At 42.1% G+C, this 23,798-nt stretch overlaps 1 protein-coding gene across 6 annotated transcripts in view; it reads right to left on the bottom strand.

Moving 5' to 3' along the window:
- Positions 1–23,798, bottom strand: part of TNFAIP8 (TNF alpha induced protein 8) — a 124,412-nt gene that overhangs the window by 21,303 nt on the left and 79,311 nt on the right. The window contains exons 1-2 of one of the 6 annotated variants that reach the window (XM_004087431.2): positions 19,701–20,299; positions 18,970–19,068 (exon numbers count right to left, since the gene is read on the bottom strand). The exons of 4 other annotated variants lie outside the window; for them this stretch is intronic. In XM_004087431.2, coding sequence (XP_004087479.1) covers positions 18,970–19,000 — 31 coding nt within the window. In that variant the 5' untranslated portion in view covers positions 19,001–19,068; positions 19,701–20,299. Of the gene's footprint in view, positions 1–18,969; positions 19,237–19,700; positions 20,300–23,798 lie in introns of those variants that run through there. One more of the 6 variants, XM_003259871.3, reaches the window with a different exon arrangement.

Below are 23,798 nucleotides of genomic sequence, written 5' to 3'. Positions count from 1 at the left end.
TTAATTAAGATAAAATTCATATCACATAAAATTCACCACTGTAAGCATTTAAAAAATCTACAGTTCAGTGGTTTTTACTATATTCATAATGTTGTGCAACTATTACCACTATCTAACTCCAGGATGTGTCCATCACCCCCAAAATTGGCCCCCAAAATGTTCTATTTCTGTAATTAGTAAAAAAAAAAAAAAAAAAACTTGTAGAAGTTGGGAACTTTCAATAAAAATTCACATTTCTGGCTTCTCAGAAAACAATCTGACCTGGCAGTACTGAGGGAGGAGAGTAGGAAACACAGGGTCCCCTCTCCAATTAGCCCCCTGGCCATTCCAGCACTTGGGTAATTTCCTGGCTCCTATAGGGATATGCCCTAGCTACACCACATTGAAATGATCAGGGGCTCAAACCATTCTGAATCACTTTGCAGAGAGCCTTGAGTGTAAGATTCAAAGAGCTACAGCCCTCTGTTCCCTGTGCTGGCAAGCAAGCTGAGCTAGAAGGCGTCCAACTCTGACTCTTCAACAGGACCCCCTGGGCTTCTGCCAACTTCTTACTCACCTTTCTCTCAAAATGTTACCTTCTCCATCCCAGGATCTTTGCTGGAATCTCTCTTCCCCTGAAAAGTCATGCTGTATCTATGTGAGTAACATCCTAACCCACTTGCCTTGTTTTCTATTTACTATTGGTACAGGTTGAGCATCTCAAATTTGAAAATCCGAAATCCAAAGTACCCCAAAATTGGAAAGTTTTTGAGAGCTGATATGGCATTCACTAAAACAAAATGCTCACTGGAGCATTTCAAAGATTTCAGATTTTCAGATATAGGATGCTCAACCGTAAGTATAACGCAAATATTCCAAAATCTGAAAAAAAAAAAAAAAAAAAAAAAAAATCCAAAATCTGAAACACTTCAGTCCCAAGCATTTTGGATAAGGGATACTCTACCTGTATCTTACTTTAACTTATGGTTATTTAATGTATTTGTATTAAAAAAAACTAATTCACATAAAAGGAAACCCTATATACTATGTGAATGGAAACTGATACTCCCCTAGATATATCATTAAAAGTCATTAAAAAACATTTAAAACCATAAGAAATAATTCAATGAGAAAAAAACACCAATACTATTAGTTTCTAGGCAGATATTGTTGCCTGCCAAAGGCTATGAATCCCCATCTACCTACATGGCACAAAAAGAGGTAAGCTGGTGTGAGGTGGCAGAGATCACATAGCCCAAAACACAGGCATTCTCCGTGAATGATGTCAAGGATTCCAAAGACACTGAAAAGGAACTAATTTTCTTGTGATATGATTGAAGAGGATTTAACACTATGCCTGGGACCTCCTAAAATCAGTCACTGTACTACCAATGGCATACGTACCATATTTGGGAAACAACCACACATCCAGTCTTCCAAAGCTTCATGCCAATCCCTTCCGTCTCAAAAGTTCTGCCTCAAAGATCTCAGCCACAGACAGCCCTTCTGAAACCTCTCTAATCCCCATGTAATATGTACTTTCTTGTATGCATGTTAACTCCTCTAGACTGAAAACTAAACAACAGCAACAGGTCTTCCACATTGCATACTCCTCCTCTGATGAAGGTGCAGTATTAACTTAGCCCTAGTCACTTTCCCGTTGTATGCCTGTCTTGACAGCCCGCTGAGGAAAGTTTTGAAGTGACTTTTTAAAAATTCCAAAAAAGCTTCTAGATGAACTGAATGAAAAATGTCTTAGTAGATGAAGTGCCTAACATAGGGAAAATATCTGCATCTCTTCACTCTCTCTTACATTTTGGGGTAAGAGTAATTTTACTATTGGGAAGTCATTCTTGGTGTATTAACAAGAGCTATCCCACACAGGGCAGTTTTTATCTTATAGGAAAGTCAGTGTGACCAGCAGGCTGTTGAAAAGGGGTTGGGTATGGATTTTAGGCTTTGTGTCTGGGGTGGATGAAGAGGCTGAGTGCCTTCTGTAATGACTTCACGTGTCATACATGCCCAAGAAGAATCCATTCACACTACCAAGGTCAGCATGGTAGAGATATAGGACAAAGATCATAAAAAATAAATGCAGTGTTAACTAACATACTTTATTATTTATTTTATTTTATTTTTGAGATGGAGTCTCAATCTTTCGCCTAGGCTGGAGTGCAGTGGCGCCATCTTGGCTCACTGCAACCTCTGCCTCCAAGGTTCAAGCGATTCTCCTGCTTCAGCCTCCCTAGTAGCTGGGATTACAGGTGCGCGCCACCATGCCTGGCTAATTTTAGTACATTTTAGGAAAGATGGGGTTTCACCATGTTGACCAGTCCAGTTTCGAACTCCTGACCTCAGATGATCCTCCTGCCTCGGCTTCCCAAAGTGCTGCGATTACAGGCATAAGCCACAGTGCCTGGCCACTAACATAATTTAAAAAAAATATGTTAAGATACAATTTATGATGGTCAACTTGTATTTTTATGGTATGTGCGCTACTTTTCCTAAAAGATTGGAGCATTTATAAAATCTGCACACATAGTGGTGTCCATTTTACAAAGCTAGGAATTTATTTTACTTAGTCAAATGATTAGCAAGGTTTACGGTCATGTCTTTGTTCTTGGAAAATATTGTATTATTGATCATATCTAGCTGTTATTTTATATAAGTTCTTATAAATAATAAACTCTAAAACATCATTTCTATGAAGAAAGACAACCTATTTTATTGAAATTTTCTTCTTGACATGATTTCTAGTATTCTTTTTTTTTTTTTGAGACAGGGTCTCACTCTGTTGCTAAGCTGGAGTGAAGTGGCATGATCTCAGCTCACCACAACCTCTGTCTTCCAGGCTTAGGTGATCCACCTCAGCCTTCTGAGTAGCTAGTACTACAGGTGTGCCACCACAGTTGGCTAATTTTTTAAAATTTTCTTTTGTGGAGATGAGTTTTTCCTTTTTTTTTTTATTGAGACAGAGTCTTGCTCTGTCACCCAGGCTGGAGTGCAGTGGCGCGATCTCGGCTCACTGCAAGCTCCGCCTCCCGGGTTCACGCCATTCTCCTGCCTCAGCCTCCTGAGTAGCTGGGACTATAGGTGCCTGCCACCACGCCCGGCTAATTTTTCGTATTTTTAGCAGAGACGGGGTTTCACTGTGTTAGCCAGGATGGTCTAGATCTCCTGACTTTGTGGTTCGCCCGCCTCGGCCTCCCAAAGTGCTGGGATTACAGGCGTGAGCCACCACGCCCGGCCGAGATGGGGTTTTGCCATGTTGCTCAGGCTGGTCTCGAACTCTCGGACTCACGTAATCCGTTCACGTTGGCCTCCTAAAGTGCTAGGATTACAGGCATGAGCCACCACACCCAGCTAATTTCTAGTATTCTCACTGCTACAAAAGGCAGAAAGTATCTTAGGAAAATAATACTGAATTTATCTCTCAGATGTTAGACAATGTATATTATAAAAAGTACATGCTTAGGGAAAAAAATGAATCAAGTCTTTTGAATGTGTAATTTGATTCATTTTCCAAATCTGAAAATTAAATCTACCCTAACTGGAGAGTTTCCCCTTGAACTAGTATCCTGTTAATTGTTTAATTTATGCCATCCAGTCTGGCAGTTATGCTTTGAAAAGAATGGTGAGGGCAGTTAATGGACTTGCCAAAAAGGAAGGTCTTTTTCTATCACATTTTCAGCATTCATCTTTAATGTTTTTTGTTGGTTTCGGAATGAAGGAAACAGATGCTACTGCTGGACAAGAAATGCAGCGTCATACAGTATTTTTAAGCTGTCAGCAGTACAGTTAGTCTTTATATAGGCAAGGAACAAGTGCTTCTCTGTACCTTTATTTCCTTGAGACATACAAATACACAAATGCCAGACTCCACCCACATTCCAATGCAGGGTATATTCTATAGCAAATACTCAAAATGAATGCTGTCATATCTTCCTTGTTAATCAAAATAAAATATTTTTTCACTACATCTACAGAATAAAATAAAACCATTTATGCTACCTCACCAAAATTTAGAATCCATGTTTGAACAAATGTTTTGACACTAGCTAACATGAAAAGGAGATTTAATTCTTGAATGTCTAGCATCTATGAAATAATTTTCTTCCATTAAGTTTACATTATCACAAAATAGAGCAATCTTAGGTACAGGCAAAAAAAGGAAGCCACAGAATCCTTGAGTTGAGATTCCAGGTTCCCAAAAGAAAACATTCCAGGTTCCAAATGTAGGCCTTAATAATCTCCCAGCTCTCTAAAGTTTTAATGGCATCTAATACAGTATCAACGGGTTAGGCACTGGGTCATGTTTTCTTGAGCTGACTTACTGCTCACTGCATTCTGATGGAGGGTAAAGAATGTGAAACATTTTTATATATTTTTAAATCCTTAGGGATAGCAGAGAAGATGCTTGGAACTCTGGCTGCAGACTGATGTTGGGTCAGTAAAGGTCATAGTAACCGCTATTCCTTTGTCTCTGGGCCCAAGGGTGTTTTGCACCCTTCTGCTCTTAGAGGCAAGATTTTCTTTCCAGGCATAATTCAGACCATTTTGACCAATAGCTTGCCTTTATTACCCATTATTTTATAGAACTTCCAGGCAGGAAGATAAAGGGTCTTTAATTTACTGTCAAAGTCTGATGAAGTCTATTTATTTTTTAACTTCTCTGTGTAAACTCAACACAGGAAAAGCTGGGATTTTAGTTGTTAAATGCATTAATTAGGGTTTAAAAGCCTCCTTTACTCAACTCGAAGAGTTTTATGTCTGGATTCATGCATTGTTTCTCTGTTCCTCAATCAAGTAATACCTTTCTCTTCTCCAATCTTTCTGCTGAAATTTGATTTTTATTTTAAATTAGAGTTAACTAGTAATAAGCTTCTGGACTGATTTGTGTTCCAGTGGCTAGAACCCAGGAAGAACTCCAAAGATGTTAAATTCCAACAAATTAAAACAGAGAGCTGCTTCTGTGGCAAAGTAAACAAAAAGCCATTTAAAAAATAATAAAAAAAAGAAAAGCAGCCATTTCAAACACGAGGGTTACCTAAACCTTCCCTTTTCCATTGCTGCTACAAGATGTGCCAGAAGTTTTCAGACAATAAAGTGTGATTGGACCAAATTTGAAAGACAATTCATTTCAGTTTCCACCACTTTTCAGAAGAGTAAAAAGTGACCCCATTAGAGCCCTCCATCAGCCTAGACAAACCTCGTTAAGTCCCTCCCATGGGTCTGTCTGTTCTGAGTTTAGGCCTGAGCACAGTGATCCAAAACACAGACTAGGAGACGGAATATCACTCACACTGGCTCAAAGGGAGCCAGCAAGAAAAAGGCCCTACCCAAGCCTTCCTAAAGGTCACCCCAAATACACAATACATTATCAATGTCCGGTGTGGTTTTGACAGACCTGTTTTGACAGGTACCATGGATGATACAACCACCTATTGAGTAAAATACACTCCTATACCTAAAAACCAGAAAATGAGGCCAGAGGCACAATAAATATCAATGTATGGATGATTTATGACTCTCATGAAAAACTGCATAAGTTTTATTTCTGCAAAATACTTTACGCTCGGAACCATATGCCTGTCCTCACACCTCACTGGTTATCAGGCATTTTCTGTTTGCCTTCAATGTGCCCATCATCATAAAAACTAGAAGATGCTTACCAGCCACTCTGAGGTCCAAGAGTCTTGAGCACTATGAAGCTAAAGGAAATTACAGTTTCAGACCGGGGAATCATTTTACTAAATGAAAGTTTGGGCCAGGTGCGGTGGCTCATGCCTGTAATCCCAGCACTTTCGGAGGCCCAGGCAGGCGGATCACTTGAGGTCATGAGTTCAAGACCAGCCTGGCCAACATGGTGAAATCCCATCTCTAATAAAAATACAAAAATTAGCTGGGCATGGTCATGGGTGCCATAATCCCACCTATATGGGAGGCTGAGGGAGGAGAATCACTTGAACCTGGTAGGCGGAGATTGCAATGAACCAAGACTGCACCACTGCACTCCAGCCTGGGTAACACAGCAAAAAAAAAAAAAAAAAAAAAAAAAAAAAAAGAAAAGAAAGTTTGGCTTATGTTAACAGCTCCCTTTTTTTTCCCTAAAACCATCCAATTAGAACAGATATAGGGTATTTAGGGTAGCAGATTCCAGTATTTTCAAAAAGCCAGAGTTTTATCAAGCTCAATCTACAGCATAGCAGGGGCTACTCAGGCTTGCTCCCATCATGAAAGAAGAGTCAAGGAGCTCCAAAACACAAGCACCCCAGGGTCACAGCCATGTCCTGCCCCAGAACAAGAACTTAACCTCATTCTTTATAAACATACTTTATTGCTAAGTTTGGCAAATGAAACTTAGTTGGGTCCCTAAAAATGTCCCAAAGAATCATTATTGACTTTACCTTACCCCAAACTAAAAATACTTGCATGCACTTTTGTATTTCAAATCACCTTTCCCTGGCACAGTTTCTTATTTGAAAAACAAATAGACGCTCAGAGATTGACATTTGCATGGAATTAAGTCTTCAGAAAAAGAAAGTTTTGTTGTAGACACTCTCATCTAATAAATGCTGTGTCTAATTTAGTATTTCCAGGAAATGTGGTGTCAAGGCTTCTTAAACCCCAAAACACACACACAGACACACACACACACACACACACACACACACACACACACTCTGCTTAGAACAGGTAAGTGAAAGAAAGAAGGGAAAGTGTGGGTTTTTTTAACGGACAGGAGGGAAAATTATATCATTTAGGGAGATAGCAAAAAAAATATGAACTTACTTTTAAAGTCATAAGGCAATAGCTGTAGGCAACAAGATGCCAAAAAACCTGTATCTGTCAAAATAGTATGATTCTTCCCGAGTTGCTATGGGGCTACCTGACAAATGAAATTAAGAACCACAAGACTGATGGGAAGTAACTTTTGGGAAAAAAAATGCTATTTCAAGCGGACCACAGACTCAAGAAGACAAGTCATGTAGTGTACCTGGCACATACTTGCTACTGTTAATTTAAGCTGCTTTATAGGCAGGGAAACATTATTTTGCCATTACCTACCTCAGTGGGGAGATGACTTAAAAAGAACTAAACATAAAAGAGATAAACATAAAAGGAACTAAACATAAAAGGAGAGAATACTGACTCTAGCTGATTCTCATGACTATTCAAATATCCTCTTATTTCATTTTTAAAAACCAAACAAAACATCAGCATCATGAAATAAGTTTCAATCTATATAATAGAATATGTCAGGTAAAGTGATGGCCTGAAAAAAAATGAGAAAGCAAAGTGGTTGGCTTTGAACTTTAACACTCATCAGACATGTTGAAATGAGTGACAAAGACCTATTCTGTCCAGAAATCCCCGCTTTATTTTTAAGCCTGGAAACTGGCTTGTCATATCTATACTGAATACTTCCTGTCCAAGGGCATGCTAATGGCAACAAACTGCCAAGTTTAGTAGCTGCCTACATGTAGTCAATTGAGTCATTCATGGAATAAAAAACAACATGAAACATTTTTTTTAAAATCTGGCTAACTGAAGCTTTAAAAGATATACAGTTAAAACATGTTTAACTAGTTCACAAGATAGGGATAGATGGTGCCATTTAAAAAAACAGAAAGGAAACAACAGACAATACTACTCTAAGATACTTTTGCTGGTAGGTTCTATACTATTCTAGCACCACTACCAAATATAACAGTTCTCTTCCGCCCATCCTCTACAACTAAATAGTCCAGTTGACATTCCACATTTCATTTAGAAAATTGCCTAAGACTGTAGAATGACTCAAATAACTAAACAACAACAACAAAAAATCAAATTATTCCTTTTTTCTTTTAATTTGGCCGAATTACGTTTTTAAAGGAAGAGTTATCTCAGAATTTAAAGAAACAGAAATGCAGACGACTAAAACAAATCAGGAATGTTAACTTTATTAACGTGTCTATGGACCATAATGCTACATTAAGAATTCATCTTTGGGAAAGAGGAAAACAATTAAGGATTGCAAGAATGACCCTTTCCCCAGCAACCCTGAGGGCTGGGTGGGCTCAGCTAGGCTGCCTCTCCCAGCAGCAATTATAATTTACCTGATTAACCCTTATACATGTTGAAACAAGCCAGCTAAAGTTCCACTGCTGAGACCTACAATCAACATCTCCTCTCCCTCATGTCCCTCTCCATTTGCACAGAGGCAAGCCTAAAGCATGCTAGAATAGGTAGGTGGCAAGGACAGGAATGTCAAGTAATCACCCCTATACTTCTAGGGTCATCAGCCTGATCACCAAGTCAGAGCTATGGCCAAGTAAGCCAAACAATTTAAACCAGTTCTACCCCTAAAAATCCTCTGCCTGAAATCCTTCAAGAAGCCTGCTTACCATCAGACTTGTTAATGAGGGAAACCCCCCGAAGTTAAGTACAGCTTCACCAGTTGGAAGTGATGGCTTTAACCCTCCAACAAACCACTCACCACTGGCCCTCCAGAAATGGCCATCATGATGTCACAGGCAGCTTTGAAATGATGCCCGCAGGCGGACACCTCTGCTTTTCTACTTCATCATCTGCCATTTTCAAGCTTTTTTGAGGAAATCATTTTTATAGCCCACTAAGAAAGTTGCTAGAAATCCAAGCCAACATAACACATCCCTGGCTTCCGACTGGCCCCAATTTAGCAACTGGAAGTGGGGCAGCATTCCTCAATGTCACATCCTTGTTTATGGGCCTCTGCATTAATCCTGCCTGAGAAGCACTGGAGAGCTTCCGTGGCCTCCAAATGCCACACTTCATTGGCTCCAAGTCTGCATAGTGCTTTGGAGACCAGCACCCCACTTTCTCTCCTGTTAACTGCAAAATCAAACAAAATAAGCAAGCTGCCAAAACTTCTTAACACAGTTACAATGGTCTCTTGCCAATTATACTACTGGTCACCTCTCAAGTTTTGCATATATTACTTTTTTTTCCGTTTTAGAGTTATTTCCTTACTCCTCCCTTCCTCTCTCTCTCCACTCATACTTCTTCCCTCAGAGGCTCTCATCAGGCCTGGATCCCACCCATTCCGTGGCTCACACACCCTCCTACTCCCCATCACTCCCAACTGCTGTCTCCCTCATTGTTCCTGCAGAACTGTGAAATCTGCCAAACTGCCACTCCCTTACTTTCTTTGCTATTTTGATTTCCCAATAATTATTTCCTTTCCCTTTCAGTGGGTGCTACTCGCCCCTGAATTCTGTCTACCTCCTGGAAAACTCTCCTGAGAGATTTCCTCTTTAATTCTCTTTTCTTCTGAAGATGTTGAGTCGAATGTTTAGACTTGTGATAATGAGGAGGCATGCATTTTCATTCTAGATATTTCATAACTGACATAATTCTCATATTAATCCTTGAAAGGTGAAAATGATTTTGTAAGTGCTTAACAATAAGAACACTCAGTGCACTAATATTTTGCTATCAAACAACTTTAATGGAGGAAAAAGTTTGTTGGAGCAAGCCAACTCTTCCCTGCCTTTTAGAGAACAGGAAATGAGGACTTCTTAACTGAATGAATAGGCAGGCCTGTGCAGGGTTCTGTCTTTGGGTGTGATTATAAGCCTCCTTATTTATACAGTACCTCCTGAGTGAAGCTGTCTGAGCACTGAGCTTTACACTAACATTATCTCATTGGTTCTCACAAGGAATAAGCCATCTAGCATATTTCCACTGGTGTAACAACTGCTTACCATTTCAGAGGAAATCTAAAATTTCTCAAAATGGCTCAGCTTACCAGTGTGGCCCAAATCCCAGTTAATATGTTTAAGACTAAACTCCTAAGAATTCCAAATTATATGCCAAATCTAGGGTACCCCTGGCAGAAACATCAGTGGTTTTCTAAGACATGCACTCCTATCACAGGAAGAAAAAAACATGAGGAGAGAGGAAGTGAAGGCCAAAGGGAGAAGATAAAAATTCTCTAATTTTGGCTGGGTGTGGTGGCTCACACCTGTAATCCCAGCACTTTGGGAGGCCAAGGCAGGAGGATCACCTGAGGTCAGGAGTTTGAGACCAGCCTAGCCAACATGATGAAACTTTATCTTTACTAAAAATACAAAAATTAGCTGGGCGTGGTGGTGAGCGCCTGTAATCCCAGCTACTTGGGAGGCTGAGGCAGGGGAATCGGTTGAACCCAGGAGGTGGAAGTTGCAGTGGGCCAAGATGGTGCCACTGCACTCCAGCATGGGCGACAGAGCAAGACTCCATCTCAAAAAAAAAAAAAAAAAAGGAAAAGGGGAAAAAGCCCTTCATTACCTTAACAAAATTATCTAATTTTGAGTGGCCAAAGCTTTCCCCCAGTATGAAGAGCTGTGTGATACTGTTATATAATAAGAAATACACATTTCGTATTCATCCCTAGCTCCTGGCTAGAGCTCTGAAAACTCTTGGAATTTCCTAAATGATAACTGGGTGCGGTGGCTCATCCCTGTGATTCCAGCACTTTGGTAGACCAAGGTGGGAGGACTGCTTGAGCTCAGGAGTTCATGACTAGCCTAGGCAATGAAGTGAGACCCTGTCTCTAGAAAACAATTTAAAAATTAGCTGGGCAGGTGGTATGCACCTGTAGTCCCAGTTACTTGGCAGGGTAAGGTAGGAAGATTGCTTCAGCCCAGCTATGACCCTGCCACTGCACTCCAGCCTGGGTGATAGAGTGAGACTATCTCTAAAACAAGAGTGATAGGTGCAGCTTTTGTTGTAATATTTGGTCTTGGTCCCTAGTTCCTGGCACAGCGTTTCTAAAATTTTGGAATTTCCTGAGTGATAGTTGTGAGAGGGGTGCCTTTTGTTACTCATAATAAGCCCCTTTCAAACTTACCTGAGTTTATGTTAATGAGGTGACTCATAAACCGGAATGGGGAATGGTTAGCAGAGGAATCAATCAGGTGATTAGAGGTTTAAAACTTTCAGTTCCCCCACTCTGGGCAGGGGAGAGGGGCTGGAGACTGAGTTTAATCACCAATGGCCAATGATTTCATCCCACCTGGAGGTGCCAGGAGGGTGGCCTGCCTGGACAGGGCATGGAAGCTTGCATCCCTCCACTGTATTTTGTCCTACACATCTCTTCCAGTTGGCTCTTCCTGAGTTGCATCCTTTAGAATAAATCAGTAAATGTTTCCCTGAGTTTCATGAGCTGTTCTAGGAAATTATTGACCCTGAGGGGCTGTCATACAAACCCCCAATTTATAGCCAGTTGGTCAAAAGTATGGGATGCCTGGCCTTGTAATTGCTGTCTCAAGTTGGAGGACACTCTTGTGGGACTGAGCCCTTAACCTGTGGGGTCTGCCCTAACTCTGGACAATTAGCGTCAGAAATCAGTTAAATTATAGGACGTCTAGTCAATGTCTGCTGAGATTTGGAAAATTGGTTGGTGTAGGAAAGACCCTCCCACATTCAGTGTCAGCAATGTTGTGAATGTATAGGAAACCAGTTACTTTTCTTTTTAAGGTTAATTAAATTTCCTGCCCATATTCACTTGTGACCCTCATGTACCACTGCATATTTTGTGTGACGCCACAGGAAGAGGACTGTAGGCACATGCTCTTCCAAATGCTGATCGGAGGTGATGGTGTGACAATCTGGAAAGGAATCTACTGGCAACTAGGACTTGGAAAGCATGCAGAAATGGAGATGGCCAGCTTCTCAGGAGGCTGGGGCACTTGCTCTCAGCAGCGCAGTCACCTCCTGGGCCCCACATGCCTTCTTTCATGCCCTTGGTCACCTTCTAAATACTGACTGAATACCGATGATGTATTCCCATCCCTTAGAAGATGCGCTCCTCAAACCCAGGCTCCTGGTTTTAGCTGAGGCCCAAAAGGAAGACGAAGCAGTCTTCAGCAGCTCTTCTCTACAGACAGGCTGACCACTGTCTCCACGGGACTCTCGTCTTTCTGGCTTCCAAGGCCCCATGCTCTCCTTGTTTATTCCTACCTCTTGAGCTACTCCATTTCTATTTCCTTTATTGGTTCCATCTACCTCTCTCCTTTGTAAAAGTGGATGTTCTCAGAAGCTAAATCCAAGGCCCAGCCCCCTCCTTTCTCTACAGTCTTGCCCTCAGAGACTACATATAGGGAAATCAACTCTCCCCTTGTGACTGGCTACTCTCACACTTTCTTAGCAACGCTCCTTATACCCAGGTTCGATCTTGCCCTCCAGACCAACTCATGGTTCTTGCCAGCTTGGCATTACTAAAACACTACTTTGCATCTGCCCTCCTCCATTCAGCTGAAAACCATCCAATTTCTTTTTTCTTTTTCTTTTCTTTTTTTTTTTTTTTTTTTTTTTTTGAGACAGAGTCTTGCTCTGACACCCAGGCTGGAATACAAGGCACGACCATAGCTCACTGTAGCCTTGAACTCCTGGGCTCGAGTGATCTTCCTGATTTTCCCAAGTAGCTGGGACTACAGGTGCATTCCACTGTGCCTAATTTTTAAATTTTTTTTTTTTGAGATGGGGGTCTCACTTTGTTGCCCAGGCTGGTCTTGAACTCCTGGGGTCAAGTGACCCACCTCCTTCAACCTCTCAAAGTGCTGTAATTACAGGTGCGAGCCATTATGCCTAGCCTTAATTTTTCCAAGGGGAAACTCAACTTCAGAAAGATTAAGTAGCTATTGAAGGTTGCACAGACAACCAGGAACAAAGTCATGAGTAGGATCAGTCTCCTGCCTCACAGGGTCTTATCTTTGTTACCTACATACAATGTCCCCCTGGGAAAGCCCAGCTTCTAGACTGGCCCCATGTACCACTACAACATCACCACGAATGCCCTTCCATGAACACTGCTCTCCACACTTCTGTAGACTTTCTTCCTGATCCCAGCACACAGCATAAGTAGGTTCCCTGTCAATCACACTTTGTTTTCTCTTCTCCACTTGCTTAAAGGATCTAGCTGGAATACAAGTTATCCCTCTTTGAAGTCACTCCTGTCCATCATGACTTTTGGTGAATACCACCTCTTCTAGATTTTCATAGGGTCCACTGTCTGATCCTCTGAGCTGTACTCATCCCTCTCCATCATGTATTTTCATCCTATGGATGCACATGTGCTGTGTGTGATGCCCTGAACCAAAAATTCTCTGAAGATGGGGTTATCTACACACACATTTTTGCTTCTCCAGGCCCTGCAGACGTGCTAGCTCAGTTAACATTTGTTGTTAGGAGTATCTGAGGCTCAAAGAAGGCAGCAGCTGGCAAGGGAGAGGGGCTGCACCCTGGAAGCAGGAGTCTACTGGCCAGTCCATGACAGGCAGAACAGCCTGTGCCTCTGGGGACACCCCTGGTCCCCAGCTTCTCAGCCTTGCTGAGTAGGCCACATGAAAACACATATTGGAGCAAGGTGAGGTGGCACCAAGCATAAATGCCAGGTCAAACTGGAACGAAAATTCATGAGCTGCTTATTCACTTCTTGACAGTCAACCCTGACTTCAACAAATGTGGTCTGGAGGCTTCAGACACCTAAAGCTATCAGAGTCACACAGGGAATTCTGCTGATAGTTTCTTTGCTTCATCACCTTCTTAGAAGAAACTCTGTTCCTAGTTACTTATAAAATTAACTATTATTCACTACAAAGCTGGAGAATGTATTATCATTAAGTACACATAAACACAACTCCTCCCCTACCCCATCTTCAAAACCATATAAATACCAGCCTAACTAACAGGCTTTACTCAGTCTTACAGATTCCCAGGGCAGCACTCCCTTAGGCAATCTACTCCCAACTCAGCAGTTAGTCACTCAGGACATACTACATCCCTGTACCTCTTCTTCAAGGTTTATAAACTTTCAGAATAAAATTTAAGCAATTGCTCTTTCAGATATCTTGGTCAGCGGCTGGGGGAGCAGTGGGCTGCAGCCCCACAAATGCTTCCTGAGAAAGATGTCCTGAGTCCCAGAACGCAGCAGGCCTGCTGCAATGTGCTCCAGAGAAGGAGAGGCTGTGGGATGTCTGCTTTTGCAATAGCACATTCTGTGTCAGAATGATGACTCCCTTCCCATCCACACACATACATACCTTCTCCCCAAGGAAGAGTGTTTCTACCCAACCAGCACCCTCAATAGCTAATTTTTCGTGAACGATATTCTCAAAGGAATGAAAACAAGTGAGCTCACTGTTTACCTGCCTCTCACTTGGTCTACAACTTTCAAAACCCGGGATCTAATAGGATCTACTTGCAGAGCTAAATTTTATTTCACAATGTCTCTCGTTTTATTCTCTTGAGTTAGACGTAGGAGAAGGTGAAACAGGAAATCTCCACTTGTTCAAACATTCATCTGGGTTTTATAAATTCCCCCAAAAGGTAGTGAATGACAACTATACAAACAGACTAGGTCTGTCCTACTTCAAGGAGAGTGCATACAAATACTCACGATGCTAAAACCTGTGTTTGCAAAAATCCTTGCTTGCAGAACATGTATTGGAGAGGGTAGAAAGGGCTTGGCAATCACCTTGCTGGGCCTCAGTGCCTCACCTCTAAAATGAAGAGGTCAGAAAGAAGGATCGACAAAGTCGCTTTTAGCTTTAAATTATGGTGATTCTATGTGTATTTGGGGCGGGGGGCGGGGAGGACACTTTAAATTACAAAAGACTTCTTACTAGAGACCTTCCTTAAATATTAAAGATATACATATCATTTGGTTTTGTTTTAATTCAGCTTACACTATGTTTTAAAGAACAATCTTCTCTAAATGAAGACAGGTCTATAGCCACATTAATCTCACTGACTTACAAGTTGCTAGCATAAACACAGAAATGCTGACAAATGAATGATTTATAGGTAAATCCAGCAATTCTGCAGTATTCTGAAATGCAATCACTGGGTCCTGAGTCTTTCTGGCTCTACTGCATTCTCTTTCACCCACCCACTTTTTGGCTACTTCCTGGATCACCACCAGTCAGGAGCAAGAAATTTAATCATCCATATAATCCTGACTGTTCAATGGCATAACCTGGGGGCAAGAAAGGTAGGATGCATATTCAATACGATAAAAATTTCAGAAGTGTGGGGAAAAAAGCTCCAAATGCATTTAAGTTTACAGAGCTGGAGGTGTCTGGCAATGCCAAGTTATCAAGTGATGTCCACTGTAGAGGAGAGAGTATGACAGATCTCTAAATGGATTTTCCACTTTTAGTCCTTGTCAGCACACAACACTCCAAGCCTAATGACTACATAAAAGGAAACAGATAAGCACGTCAAAGTCCGGTGTTTAAGAGCATATGCTGTACCTTTTACATTATGTATGACATCAAGGTCAGCTACACCCCTTGGTTTCATCAGAGCTGAACCACTGCTTTAACCTCCTTTTCTCTTCATTCCCTCTGCAAAGCAAAGGCTGGGGAAGGGCAGGAATAGGGGAGAAAACTTACAAAATAGTCCTTAGTGATGAATGATATTATATAAGCTGCCACACCATGTGAGGTTAAAACAGAATACTACACAGTGTGGTAGCTTATACAATATCATTGGGATTCTTTATTACAGAAGAGGATATTAATCACCACTATGGAACAACTAAACTTTTTTTGGCCAAGGATTAACTTTAAAGAATGGAGACCATTCACTCAATCTACAACATTTAATGAGCATGTTTTACTCTGTAGGTCCTAGACATACAGCAGGGAATAAAACAGACATTGTTTTTCCCTGGAGAGCTTGTGGTCTAGAAGAGATGTTAAGCAGTGTGGGGAGAGCCAGCAAGGAAAGGAACAGGTGCTCTGAGAGAGGGCGACAGGGGATCTGAGTTTAGGTTCAGAAAAAGCCTCTCTAAAGAGCTGACCAAGAAAAGGAGGTCAGGTGGAGAGAAGGATATTTTGGGCAGGAAGACCAGCAAGTGCCATCGTCCTAGAATGGGGAGCTTGAGTTCTTCTATATGCAGAAAAGAAGGAGCCAGAAATGACTGGTGTAGGAGGAGCCCAAGGTGGAAGGTGGGGCATTCTGCAGTAGGAATGACACCTGTTCCACAGACACAGGGAGGACAGGTGTGGACGGAGATGAGTCTGTCAGTCTGGGAACAGGAAGTTGAGGGAGTTATCTAATGGCTACTGTTTTCTTTGTGAAATAGCAGGCCTGGTGAGGCATGAGAGTAAGAACTGGGTGAGGTGGTGGTGGGAAATGGCTATTATGGGCAATGGAGGAGCGAGCCAAACTCACTCACCACTCAACCCTCACTCTTTTCCAAGTCCCCACAAAGTGACACCTCGCCCACCCCTTAACAACGGCTTTCTCAATTTCTGGTACCAAAGCTTCGACATCCAGAGCAAAGGAGCCCTGGATAACTTGATGCTTAGCACTAGAAAGATTCTCAGAGATCTCAACTGCCACTCACTTTAACTACTCCATAATTAAGCAATTTACTCAGGAAGCAACTAAATGCCAAATACATGGCTATCAGCCTATCTCCTCAGGAAGCCCCATCCACTGGAAACTGTTGATATCCTCTTTTTAATGGTAGTCACCTTTTTAATAAAGTGAGTTTCTTCCTTCATTTCCCCTTCTTTCCTATTCATTCTATGTCTAAATAATTTAAACTCATTCAGTTTTTAATAAAGCAAGGCCTGGATTATTTTTCTCTGTTTAATACCCAAGCACAATCACTTATTCATTGGTAAACAGGAAAAATCAAATCAATTATTTAGGAGGTGGCTATAGGCTGGGGACAAAGATCCAGCACCCCTGGCACAGAGTCAAGTATGTTTTAAGCTCTGATGGCTTAACAATATCCCCAGTCATTTGCTTCTACATTCACGCATATGCAAAAATATGCTGGCCTCCAAGGACTTAGATTCAACCCCAAAGTATACTAGTCTCTCATTGCAGTTCAGAAAAATGACTTAAAAGTATCTCCTCTTACAGCGTATCAGGCATGAAGCATCCAAAGGCAGTTTTCTTGTAACACAGACATTCTTAAGAACTCATGGTGATCTCACACTAAATGGGATACATAAGTTCACCAGGATGAAAAAAAAAAAGCTACGTATAAAAGGAAAAGGATCAGTAATGATAGAGAAGATAACTAAGTTATTTACACAACACAGTTCGCTTCGTAGACATCTGAGTGGTGGTAGCTAACCAGAAGGTTCTAGATTACAGCCAATAAACCGGCCTTGGAGAAAACACACACAAAACACACAAGACACCTATCCTTTATTTCCTGGCAGAAGCTATGACGATTCTATCTGATTAATAAAGTGTTCCATCTCCCTCAAGAGTTATTCAATATCCCACCCTAATTGCTATCAATTTAAAATTCTACTACCTCAGATTATTTTAAAAGAAACATTCTGGGCTTTCTTTGCAAAGCAGAGAGCCAGATCATTTGTGGCCAATCTGCAGAATGTAAATGATGACAAGTGGAGGGAAGGTGAGGAACAAGCAGAAGGGGCCCCATTAACCTCTTCACAGGCCAGTTTGCAGGCTGCTTCCAAACTCAAAACCAGAGAGCTGGGCCCTCGAGGAGGGAAGACTGTCGATGTTGTTAGGGGAATGTATAATACACACTTCGGGATACTGTTTTTCCACTTTCTCTCCCACTCCCTCTTTCCAAAAAGACAGGGAAAACACACCTGGGAGAAAACGCCAGCTTAAGTGCTACTTGTAATTCACACAGAAGTTCACCCTTGAGTTCTCTCAGCCTGGTTCCTATTTGCCTTCAACTACCTTTGACTTTGAATAAACTGCTGTTATAAACACATAGAAAAGAAAAGCATCTATCAGCACACAGCTCCATCAGAACACAGGCCACGGCAAGAAAGCATTACTCCCCCCATACTCCACATCAAGCTCAAAAACAACGCTCCTGGCTGTCATTTTTCATTCATGCTAGCCCCATATTTCTATTAAACAAACCTCCTTTTTATTGACTATTTCCCTCACACAGCATAATAAGGTAAACGCGAGCCCACAAAGACTACATGGTGAAACACAAAGCTTTCCTCTGGGAGGGGAATCAATAAACGGCAGAAGAGGACAAGTTTCAAGGGCTCTTCCTAACTGGTGTCTACCAAATGGAGAAATGATGAGGCTGCTCCTCTGTCTGCCAGAGCTGCTGTGATTGACTTGAAATTAACCAGCTTTCCAAGAGACTACATGAAAAGAAAGAGGATTTCACAATCTTGAATACTCTCCACTCTTACTCTCTAATTTTCCCCAACCACCCTCACTCCCACCCCCCACTTACAAGAGGACTTTTGTATACATAAAGTTTCAAGGAACAAAGCATACAAACACTCACACACAAATAAACTCCCCAAACTAACACCAGCGTATAATTGTGTTTTGGTTGGAGCTTTTCCAGCCCTGTCACCCGTTCTCTGTTAGGAGTAAATGAAACCCTTTGCTTTTGCGAAGTTAGAAACAGACAAACTCTCCTCAGTTTCAAGCCGCACAAGGACCCCCTCATATCTTTCAGCCCCCTTAAGCCCCCAACGAAATGAACTCCCTGCTGAAAAGCCAGCAATGAAAAAAAATTAATCTATTTCTCAAATACAGATTTTCGCTTCCCCTCACTCAGCTTCCCCTTTTAGCCGGAAACATATAGCGTTTCTAATTTCTGAAACCCCTTTTCGAGGGACCCTCCACTCAGGGCTCTTCCAGGGGATCCCGCTTTCAGTCTTTCTGATGCAGGCAGGCAGCCCTTTACCAAGCACATTTTGCATTCTTGGAGTCCAAGTGGGGCTCTTTCGTTTCCAGAGAAAGCTAAAAAGCAGACTTTAGTGGGCTGGCTGAACTAGGTCCGACTTTTCCTCCCCTCCCCTCTGAACGGCTGCGAGGGGAGAAGGGAGCCCAAGATGAGACCCGGGCTCCGCTTATCCAGCTCCGACTTGGCTTCGAAGGCGCAGGAGAAGCGGACAAAGTGCCCACCGCTCACTTTAAAACTCCCCATCTGCTTCTACCACTGCCTTCCTCCAAATTCCTCCGCAGAACTTGGCCGGCCCCCAGGAGAAACCAGAATCCTACCTTCCTTGGATTCTTCTGCTTCGGAGTGCATAGTGTCAGGATAACCAGCTGCAGGGGCGATTACCACTCACATGTACTTGGACGAGCCGCAAGTTCGCTCTGCAGCGAAATCCGCACACGACGGAAAATAAAAGGAAGAAAGCCACTAAAATCAAAACCTCCCCGGGGCGGGAGAGCGGGTTCTGGTGCAGGGATTTTCAGGGGGAAAGTTCTGCAAGAGTGACGAATCGCGTCTCAGCTGGGCGGCGGGAGTCCGCCCCCGGAGCCGCGCGCTCGGGCCGGCAGCGGGGCGGAGGCGACCTGGTGGGGCTGGCTCGGCCCGAGTGCACGCAGGTGAGGCGCAGGCCCAGACGGCAGCGGACTCTCCCGAGACACTGGGCCGAGAGGAGCCGTCGGCAAACGCACCAGACGGGCGGAAAAAAAGGTATAACAAAGAAAAAATGTCTCATCTGAGAGCACACTGTAGTTTTACATAAATAGTAAATGCATATAGGGTAGAAGCAATGCTTCTGTATTTTTGGATTACATTTTTTGATGCCCATTTGACTTTGTCTTGGAGTCTTGCACGCCAAAAATTACGGATTTTAAAGCGGCTTGGGTATGTTATTTTTGTAGGAAAGTCGCGTGGATATCGCCCATGGGGTTGGAAGGACCAGCTTAAGAGAGCACAATTTCACACGTCCCAGAGCGGGGCCTTTTGAAGAAAGTGGAGCGGCCTCCTCCACCCTTACCTTTGCACAGCAAAAGTAGACGAGGCTGCTTACTCATTCAGTATAGCCCCGGGCGAGCACTGTTATTCCAAGCACAGCCCGGGCGCTCACTGCTGCAGTCACTCCAAAGGGCCTTTACCCTCCCGGCTACCAGCAACAACTGGGGATGAATTCCTTCAAAATGCCAAAGGGGAGGTTTTCAGGATTTGAAATGCTGATAGAATAAAGAAGCCAGAGAGCCTTCACAACAGATTTCAATTCCGCCCCCGGGTCTGGCCCACAGGCCCCTACAAATTGCTGAGAGGAAGTCCCCTTAGCTCTGTGGAACCTTGGTTTTCCCTTCTGCAAAGCGGGGACAAGAGCTGCCACTGATAAGCCTGTCTTATGGAGGTATTTTTTAGAACACTTGTTTGTATCGCCAGTCTGAGGCATAAAGTCCTCAGATAACATATCTGAAAGATCCGCTTGGAAATTATGAGAAAAAAATATACTCTTTTGACAAATTTATTTCCCAGCTCGTTTCTTTTTCATTTCCCATTTTATATAGGCAAAACCCAATAGAAACACTATGGCAAATTTAGTGAAAAGAACATAACAAAAGTCATGGATTTAAGGAGTCTGAACTTAAATCCAGTTCTGCCATTCATTATTTGTACGACCTTATGCAAATTAACCTCCCTGAGCCTCCAGTTCCTCATTTGTAAAATGAAGATAAAAATAGTATTATTTACTTCACAGATTTATGTCTGTATTAAATAAGGTAATATAAGCAGAAAGGGATTTGAAAACCATAAGGACTACATAGATTATTACTATTGCACCATTAAATTTTTATAAAAGATACTCGGGTTTTATTTCAGTATTGAGTTCAAACAGAAGAGTGCTTATGCTATTCACAAGCAGTGAAGGCTATTATAAATATTAATATGAGGTCTAGATATTAAATCACATCCTACTGCTGAGAGATTCTAACATGCCTAAGATTCTAACAAGTTATCTCAATTTCACTGAAAGGGCAGGATGAAGGGAGGAAGACATAGCCAGCCAGAGAACGGAGAAGAGGAGAAACATCTGGAAAATATCAGTGTTGCAGAGCCTCCCGGAAACTGACCTCGCCACCGAAAGGGTAACAGACTGCACCCTTCCGAAAGTCACAGTTAACTTCATGGTCCCCTCTGCCACACATCCTGAGTCAGGAGCTGCTGATATGTATACCTTGCACTCAGTAATCTCAGACTTATGGAGAGATAGCCTGAGATGAGGATGATTCTGAACCCAAATAAATGCTCCCTCGCCAGTCACAAGTGGCTTTTCCTGTCCTGCCCAAGTCAACATTCTGTCCCTCTCTCCCTATACCATCTATCCTTGCCCTTCCTCACTGCAACCCAGATGACCACAGATAGTCCACAAGGGATCTTAAGGGATCTCACCAGGGCTGGTTGCTACACAAGAGAGCTTCCACTGATCTATAATTGGGGTAAAGCAACACCTTTTCAAGGTGATGATTATGCAAATCCAGACAACCCAAATTTCAGGCCCAATCTGCCTACAGCAGAATTACTTTCACTCTCTCCTTTTAGAAAGTACCCTCATAAGAAATATTTATTAAATGTCATTTTGCAAGTCCAACTGGGGACAAACCACTTAAGATATGTTAAAATACATGTCCTTTAATGTGCTACTTGTTTTACAACTGCTGAATGAATAGTTCAAGCACTCCCACGTCAGCCTTATAATTCATTTTAGATTCATGTTAGCAGCTTCATTGATCTTTGAACATTCACCATCAGCCTCAGGAAGCCTGGACAGAAACTTCTTTTGTATTTAAATGCAAGCAAGCAGTCACCTTGGGGAAGAATGTTCTGTTTTAGCTCAAGAGCAATGAATGCTCAGCTTATTTTAAAAGGCTTTATGTCAGTAAGGACATTCCTCAGTCTCCCATATAACCTCAAAGCCATCTGCTCTGGGCAAACTACATTGCCCCATACCCCTACCCTTCAACATGGTGACAAAGGGCAGCTGATTCTCTAGGGCTCCCCTTGGCCTTCTGCTGCTCTCGCATATATACTAGGTCATCTTGATTTTGTTGTGCTTGTATTCAAAAGGGGATAATTTACTTCTTAGCCCCAGTGAATAATGGTCCAGTACCTCATAATGATTTGTTATCTCCTGTAGGTGGGACTTGTTGATTCTTGTATGTTTAAGAAACACCCCAACATCCTTCACATGGCAACATGTGTGGAAGTCATACCAACAATCTATTACCGCCTGCCTGATACAAAATTGCAACTAAGTTAGCAACACTTCTCATTTAATAACAAACTGTACTTAAATTTAAATACTATGTTGAACTACAAGTGTCTAATAATGGAACTCCCACCTTTTGTGTCAAGATGGAAGAATGAAAATGGTGGCTAAGATTCTGAAGGTTTATTCATTCATTGAGGTATAATCAAATATTTCTATGTGTCATATGTAAATTGACCCTACTCACTTGGGGCTCATTGATATAATTTTGTTAATTTGACAACAGACTTAAAGAAAACTTTCCAAGTCACCTTGGTTCCAAGGAAGGTTTATTAACACCAACTCTTGACTGAACTTTATCACAGAGCAGCAGAAAAATCTCTTTCCAAATTATGCCTTAAATAAAGCTCTTAAAAGAATTTTTTTAAAGGCCTGACTTTTAGGCCTTTTGCTCACAGCTCCCCAGATGTCTGTTAAGAAAAGGGGAGATCAGTGAGTTTTCAGACTCACACAAATTAGAAGGCCAGCCGGCAGAACTGGGAAGACAAGGTACCTTTTAATCAGGAGGTATCAAATATTCCACTCACATTCAAGAATGTTATATGTTCTCTGCAGTGAAAGATATGAAGCATCTCTGTAAACTAGTTATGGACCTATAGCCTCTAGTTTGCAAAAACTTCAGGCCACAAAAAATGGTCATTTTTTTTCTATCCTGCTGATATGAGGCTGAATCTGCCTCCTTCGATTTGACTTTGAGACCTTCTTCAACTTTTCTTGTATCATTTTTGTCTACACCCTTGAAAGCTTTCGAAGGCTTCCATGATCTATATAAAAAGTTGGCTGTCACTCCTGTTTCCCCATATGCGGGAGAGATCTGTGTCTTGGTCTCACCTGGTTAGGCCTGTAGGCTTTGAGTTCTTCCTCTTATCCTCAGACAAGTTTACAGTTACCCTTCCATAACACAAGTAAGCCTAAGTGGGTATCTCTCCATTGCCTCTCCCTGGCCCAGGTTATTTGGCTCTCTTAGCCTTAAGAAAATTGTATTTATGGCCGGGTACGGTGGCTCACCCCTGTAATCCCAGCACTTTGGGAGGCTGAGGCAGGTGGATCACGAGGTCAGGAGTTCGAGACCAACCTAGCCAAGATGGTGAAATCCCGTCTCTACTAAAAATACAAAAATTAACTGGGCACAGTGGCAGGCGCCTGTAATCCCAGCTACTTGTGAGGGTGAGGCAGAAGAATCGCTTGAACCCGGGAGATGGAGGTTGCAGCAAGCTGAGATCGTGCCACTGCACTCTAGCCTAGGCAAGAGTGAGATACCATCTCAAAAAAAGAAAAAGAAAAAAATTGTATTTACTAGAATTGAAGAAGGAGATGCTAAAATGACAGTGGAGTCATTTATGCACCTTTGCAGAAGGTCAAGCTCTGTGCCTCAAGCGGCCTTAAGTGCTGAGTACAGATGCCCCTCAACTTAGCGATGGGGCTACATCAGGATAAAACCATCATAAGTTGCAAGTATATTTAATACACTTAACATACTGAACACCATAGCTTAGCCTAGCCCACCTAACATGTGTTCAGAACACTTACATTAGCCTACAGTTAGGCTAAATTATCTAGTACAAAGCCTATTTTATAATAAAATGTTGACGATCTCATGTAACTTTTTAACACTGCACTGAAAGCAAAAAAAGCAGAATGGCTGTATGGGTGTTCAAAGTATAGTTTCTACTGAATGTGTATCACTTTTAGTAGAATACAAATAGAGTAAGGCTAGGCACACTGGCTCATGAATTTAATCCCAGCATTTTGGGAGGCTGAGGTGCGAGGATTGTTTGTGGCCAGAAGTTTGAGACCAGCTTGGACAACATA

The sequence above is a fragment of the Nomascus leucogenys genome, chromosome 2, assembly GCF_006542625.1.
Source record: "Nomascus leucogenys isolate Asia chromosome 2, Asia_NLE_v1, whole genome shotgun sequence".
In the NCBI taxonomy this organism is placed as follows: Eukaryota; Metazoa; Chordata; class Mammalia; order Primates; family Hylobatidae; genus Nomascus; species Nomascus leucogenys.
The sequence above is the reverse complement of the archived record's forward strand: the minus strand, read 5'-3'. Positions and strand labels throughout refer to the sequence as shown.